This window comes from Pithys albifrons, chromosome 24 (assembly GCF_047495875.1).
Source record: "Pithys albifrons albifrons isolate INPA30051 chromosome 24, PitAlb_v1, whole genome shotgun sequence".
NCBI classification, from domain to species: Eukaryota; Metazoa; Chordata; class Aves; order Passeriformes; family Thamnophilidae; genus Pithys; species Pithys albifrons.
This window is the reverse complement of record NC_092481.1, coordinates 7,841,097-7,847,421: the sequence shown is the minus strand read 5'-3', so window position 1 is coordinate 7,847,421 and position 6,325 is coordinate 7,841,097. Positions and strand designations below refer to the sequence as shown.

General features: G+C 51.1%; 1 protein-coding gene across 1 annotated transcript; it reads right to left on the bottom strand.

Moving 5' to 3' along the window:
- Window positions 1-791: 791 nt before the first annotated feature.
- On the bottom strand, window positions 792-5,457 carry LOC139682288 (uncharacterized). The gene is made up of 5 exons (XM_071576471.1): window positions 5,289-5,457; window positions 4,597-4,943; window positions 4,073-4,170; window positions 3,808-3,893; window positions 792-1,566 (listed from the first exon to the last, which is right to left on the bottom strand). Exons 1-5 carry the CDS (start codon window positions 5,455-5,457, stop codon window positions 1,253-1,255), a joined length of 1,014 nt encoding a protein of 337 aa, XP_071432572.1. The 3' UTR covers window positions 792-1,252.
- Between the last annotated feature and the right edge of the window lie 868 nt (window positions 5,458-6,325).

Genomic DNA, 6,325 nt, shown 5'->3' with positions numbered 1-6,325 from the left:
GCACTAGGACTGTGGGTCTGGGTCCTCTCCAGGCACAATGCAGCTGCTCATATTAACAGCATCAGCAATGCCCTCATTTTTTAGCAGGTCAAACTGCCGAGATACAAACCCAAGAAAAGCAATTCTTTTCCAGATTGTCACTGCGTTCAGGCTGGTGCTCAGCATGCACAGAACCTGCAGCACAGACACAGCAGAGGGCTCAGGGACACTCAGCATGCACAGACAGAGCAGCACAGACACAGCAGAGGGCTCAGGGACACTCAGCATGCACAGACAGAGCAGCACAGACACAGCAGAGGGCTCAGGGACACTCAGCATGCACAGACAGAGCAGCACAGACACAGCAGAGGGCTCAGGGACACTCAGCATGCACAGAACCTGCAGCACAGACACAGCAGAGGGCTCAGGGACACTCAGCATGCACAGACAGAGCAGCACAGACACAGCAGAGGGCTCAGGGACACTCAGCATGCACAGAATCTGCAGCACAGACACAGCAGAGGGCTCAGGGACACTCAGCATGCACAGAACCTGCAGCACAGACACAGCAGAGGGCTCAGGGACACTCAGCATGCACAGACAGAGCAGCACAGACACAGCAGAGGGCTCAGGGACACTCAGCATGCACAGAACCTGCAGCACAGACACAGCAGAGGGCTCAGGGACACTCAGCATGCACAGACAGAGCAGCACAGACACAGCAGAGGGCTCAGGGACACTCAGCATGCACAGAATCTGCAGCACAGACACAGCAGAGGGCTCAGGGACACTCAGCATGCACAGAACCTGCAGCACAGACACAGCAGAGGGCTCAGGGACACTCAGCCACTGCCATGGCTCTTCATGCACAGGGCACAAGCTCAGACACTCTGAGAGCAGCAGCTATTGAGGGTGAAACAGCTCATCTCTCAGACAATCTTTACTTACCCAAATCTTGAACAAAACAAACACTATATGTGGTAAGAGTTAGCTGTGCACTCAAAATGTCTAATTTTATATGAGCTGCCTGAACCTCCCACGTCCATGCAACTGAACAGGAGACAACCATTACTTACAGGCCATCAAGTGGATAAATCTTCATCTTTTAAATAGCATATATTTGAGCTTATTGCTAAACTAAGTGCTGTGAAAAACAAGGCCTTTCTGAGGTTACCAGGAAAACCTTACAAAAGCCAAGTTCCAAAGAACAATAAGACACAGCAAGATCTTGCCTTCTGCCTACAACACACTTCATTTTGCTGATTATCAAAGCTTAGCAAGAGACCATTCTCACAGAGGCATTTCTTCTCTGCTGAATGCAGCCCAGGGATGCAGAGCCCAAACCACCTACCCTGCCTGGGCACGCTGTGAACAGTTTGTGCAGAGACTGGGCCAGCTGGATCCTGGGATTGTTCACCATTTGCCCCACAGGATCATGTTCTTTCTTCCCAGCAAAGGCCAGCTGGGAGAATGCAGTCTGATAGCCTGGAGTATCCTCTGTGTCAATGAAGTGCTCCTTGTCAGGGGTCGTGTCATCCTCAGGCAGCTCGAAGAGGCCAAGGAGGGAGGGCCTGCAGCAAAGGAATCCTGGGGGGAGAGGGGAGGGGAACAGTGAACAGGTGAGGACAGCCTGTGCTTCACAAGAACGCTCAGATTACCTGGAACCCCTTTGCAGGGACTTGCTTAACTCCTGGCACCGTCCCTGTCCCAGGGAAGCTGCACTAGGACTGTGGGTCTGGGTCCTTTCCAGGCACAATGCAGCTGCTCATATTAACAGCATCAGCAATGCCCTCATTTTTTAGCAGCTCAAATTGCTGTGATACAAACCCAAGAATAGCAATTCTTTTCCAGATTACAGTTTTTCTCTAAGTACATTCAAAAAGAGTTCTAGTCCTGGATCCGGTTACTGTCATTCAGTTTGGGCTACCTGAGCCCCCAGACTGCTGGACTGCCTTTCAGTCTCCAGAGCTTTCCCCCAGATTCCACTTTCAGGCTAAGACACTACAGCCTGTCAGGTTTGTGAGTATTCTCAGGCCTCCTGACTATGACAGTTACAAGTCAAAAGTGGGCCCAGCTTTCCAGAAGGAATGCAAGCTGACAGTAGCCTAATTCCCTTCAGTGGAGCTCTACTCAGCCAAATCCAGGCTCAAACACATCTCAAACCAGCTCTGCCATTTGCTTTGAAAACACACTTCCCTTTGTGCAGTGAAGGATGAAAAGGTATGAAAAGCCTCAAGCTGAGTCTCACCACAACAGTGGGCCTGAAGAAATGCCAAAGGAGTTTATTGGAGGGGCCTATTCTGGTGAAAGCTCCTACTTTCCAGACCTCCAACAGCATCACCAGCAGACCCTGAAGAAGTGTGGCACCTACCACGGCTTGGGGTACTCAGTGTCCATCACGGGAGGACATTCTGTTAATGTCTTGGTGATGCCAACAGCACGGATCTGCTTTTCAACTTGTCCAAGATGCTTTCTGGATTTCAGGAATTATCATTTTCTGCAAAACCATTCCAAACATGTTAGTGTGACATTTAGAGAAAATGTCTTAGAATGATTTATCACCCTATGGTGACCAAAGAAAAGCAGAAACCACACAAAGCACCAGGAAACAGATAACACGAGACAATTTGTTAAGGTGCTGCCCTCTTACATAGATGTTTGCAAACACAAACTTGTTACAAAGGATAAAAACCAGAGACAGCAATGATTCCCTTTTATGACCTGCTTAGGAGATCAGTAACTTGAACTATCCGTGAGGAACTGTGGGCAGAAAATCAGAAATGAACCCCAAAAGGAGAGGCACCCGGGCAGTCAGATTAGCGCCAAACCTCCTTTGCCATTTCAGCCAGAGAGACAACTCTTTCCTGCTTCAAAGGCAAAAACTGCACAGCAGCCTGAAATACAACCCAAGCCAACAGAACACACTCCCTTTGGCTGTATGCTGCCAAGTATTTCCTGCAGAGCTCATGCCCCATTTCCTGTGCCATACTGGTTAATGAAGACAAGAAAAAGGACAAAGTAAAACTCCAGATGAAAACAAGAGAATTGCTTTAGAGTCAGCAGCAAAATGCATTCTAAGAAGAAGACAGAAAGGGCAGCCTTCATAAATGTTCCCTTTTACTGAAGGGCATTAACTTGCTGCTCCAAAGTTTGCCTAAAAACTGCTCATCTTCTCGGGCACCACAACACTGAAACGTGGAACGCTGGAAGCACCACTTCCATTTGGTTGGTGGAACACCACTGGAAGAACCCTGTAATTCTTGCTCCTCTACAGGAGGCATCAAGCAGATTTTAAAGGATTAATAACAGACCTTGTGTGATCTGTGTAGAGATAACATCACGAATTTCATCAGCATGGCCATCTGCCTGGGGATGATTTCAACAATGTGTCACAGCTTTGACAGAGGAACGTAAACCCTTCCTCATAACTGTATTCCCATGAAGGCCAAAATGACACAAAAGCATGGAATGTTTCCCAGCATGAACACAAACTGCAGAGAGCAGTGGTCAGAATGGCTCTGCTGTGTGACAGGGCAAGTGTGTTGCTATTAGCTGGAGATTAAATGGAGACACTTTCAGACAAGTAACGACATCACACACACCAGGAAAGGAGGAGAACTACACAAGTCCTTTAGTTCCATTCCCTCAGTTTTCATGGAGTGTCACCTGCTGTGGCCACTGCCCTTTATGCCCCCTTGACTACAGAGCATTTGGAGCAAGTCCCTGGAGCCACCAGAGTCCCACCCATGTACAGGATGCCTGATCTGTGCAACTGCACACTCTGAACCACTCGTGTCACAGTGGAGCTTTTCAGAGCAAGGAACTTACTTTTGATAAGTTTTGTTGGTTTGGAATTTGGAAATCTTTGGAATAGCAGATTGAAGATCTGTTTCCTGTACCAGTCAACTGATTCACTGGAAATTTAAAAGAACAGTTATTCAGTTCACAGTGGGCTTTGACTGGTGCTGTCACTTTACAGAAAACACAGATAAAGTTGTTTTGCTCCTGAAGTGTTAACCTTTGGCATGACTGCACACTGCAGAACCAAAGCCCACAGAAGGCAGTTTTGAATGCAATTTGAGCTCATACTCACGGGGGCATATGCTCCATGATGCTGTTTAGCAGGTCAAAGCCTTGGGGATCACTGGCTTTAGAGGCAATCAGCTTCAGGAATCCCCCCAACACTCCAGGCTGCAAGGAAAGCAAACATGAAGCTCTAAACAAGAACGCAAAAGCACCCCTAACCTAAACCAGGATTCTGATCCTGCAGTGCAGGACAAGGAAGACACACATTGTGATGCATTCTCACTCACTCACTCACTCACTCACTCACTCACTCTCCTCAAGCCTGTTCTGAACACAAGCCCTGAGAGTTCTGCTGGTCCACATGTTCCACAGGAAGCAAACAAGGTAAGAAAATTGGGGGAAACTGCCACTTGCCAAAACCAAGTGCAGGAATTTTCCATCTCGGCTGACAAAAGCACAGGAGCCCAGGATTCACCTCACCCCCAGGACGGGAAAGCACCCACCGAGCTGCACGCAGAGTATTTGTCCGTGCATGGAGCGCCACTGAGGCCCAGCCCAGCCCAGCCCCTGCCCCGCGGCCCCGGCACTCACGATCTTGGCGGCGGCGCTGCGGGCGATGGTGCCGGCGCCGCGCTCCAGGAACGCCTCTGGAGCAGCCGCACCGGCGGCGGGATGTTCCCCGCGCGCTCCCGCGGCACCGGCTGCGGCAGGTGCGGGAAAACAGCGCCATGTCCGACGTCGGGATGTCGCTCTCGGGCAGCAGAGATGGCGACTTGGACTCTGCGCGTGCGCAGTAGCGACAGGGCTTAGTCCTCCCCGCCGGGGCCCGCCTGCCGCCCGCGATCCTCCGCCGCCCCCGCGCCGCCGCTGGGCGCCCACGGCCCTGCCCCACGGCGGGAAGCACCGCGGCGCGATGGTCCTGCGAGCGCCGGAGCCGGCTCAGGCTCACGCAAAAGGCTGAGCCCCTATCAGAGGGGGGGGGGGGGGGGGGGGGGGCTCCGACGCCATCTTGAGTGTGGCTGCCATCATTTCCGTCCCGGGAGGCGGCCATCTGGAATGCGGCCGCCATCACTTCCGGCCGCCTTTAGTGTGGTCCGGAAGTGACGGCCTAGATCGCCAAGACCATCGAGAGAAAACCGGAACCACCGAGTCCCGGTCAGGAAGTGACGGCCTCGCGGGCCCCCCTACAAGTCCCTGAGCGGCTGCCTGAAAAATTGGAGGGGGAACGTTAATGGGACTTCCCCCGCCACACCCGCCACCCCATTTTAGGGGTCACTACCCACTGGTTTTTGACAGGGTCCCCGCGCCTCTGTCTGCAGCGCGCCAGCGGCCGTGGCCGTGCCCGAGGGGCCCCCGCGCTGTCCCGGGCCGGGCCGCGACGCTCCCCGCGCACGCGCACACCGGGCACTGCCGCGCCCGTGCCTCGGCCCCTCCCCATTTGCAATTGCGCATGCGCGGTGGTCTCTGTTGCAGTAACTCACTTCGGTCAGCAGGTGTCACCCGCGAGTCCTGGCGCACATGCAGTACCTCGTACGCACCACCAGGCGGCAGCAGCGGCGAGTCCGGCCCCGCTCAGGGAGCGGAACCTGCGCCCGACGGAGACCCTTTCGCTCGTTTGGTTCTCTGGTTTTGGTTTTTATTTTCTGTGAATTCTATTTACATTTTATTTTTCTTGTTTATTTTCTTTTTATTGTATTTTTTATTTAATGATTTCTATTTCTGCCGTTTTATTTATAATTCTGCTTTATTTTTTTTATTCTATGTTTTCTTGTTCTGATTTCCTTTTTCTTTTTTAATTTTCATTTTTAAGTATTTGTATTTACCTTGTATTTAGTGGGGGCTTAATAAGTTTTATGTTTTCATCATTTCTTTTTTTTAGTGTACTTTTAAATTTTTTTTCCTATTTTTCATTTCTTTTTATTCTACAGAAGGAAACAGTGCAGCTCCTCTGGGCAGGGGAGAGGGTCCCCTGCTCTTCCATTAAACATGACCCCTGTAATTAGTGCCCTGGGTGCCCAGTCTGGTCATTCCAGTCACTGGGGGTGACCAGTCAGAGGGTCTTTGCCAGCATAAAATGTAAATGACATTGTGTCAAAGTCACTTCCAGCAGCATTGGATGCTCCTTGCCCAGGTGACCGCTCCATGGAAGTCAGACCAGTGATGATCAGGGAGGATTTTCAGCGCGTGGTTTTATTCTCCAGAAAATCCAATTCCTTTGGGCACCTCTTGCTTAATTGTTGCCCTGTTGAAAGAGATCAAGTAGTCTTTTTGGTGACCAGATTGGTTACCAAAGTGAGGGAAATACATCGGGCACTCCCTC

What these genes read in the sequence shown, in the direction of transcription:
- LOC139682288 (XM_071576471.1), bottom strand. Translation starts at nt 5,457, where the DNA reads ATGCGCAATTGCAAATGGGGAGGGGCCGAGGCACGGGCGCGGCAGTGC. An exon ending in GGGGACCCTGTCAAAAACCA is followed by an intron (nt 4,944 to 5,288) that starts GTGGGTAGTGAC and finishes CGTGAGCCTGAG; the next exon opens with CCGGCTCCGGCGCTCGCAGG. An exon ending in GCAGCGCCGCCGCCAAGATC is followed by an intron (nt 4,171 to 4,596) that starts GTGAGTGCCGGG and finishes CTTTCCTTGCAG; the next exon opens with CCTGGAGTGTTGGGGGGATT.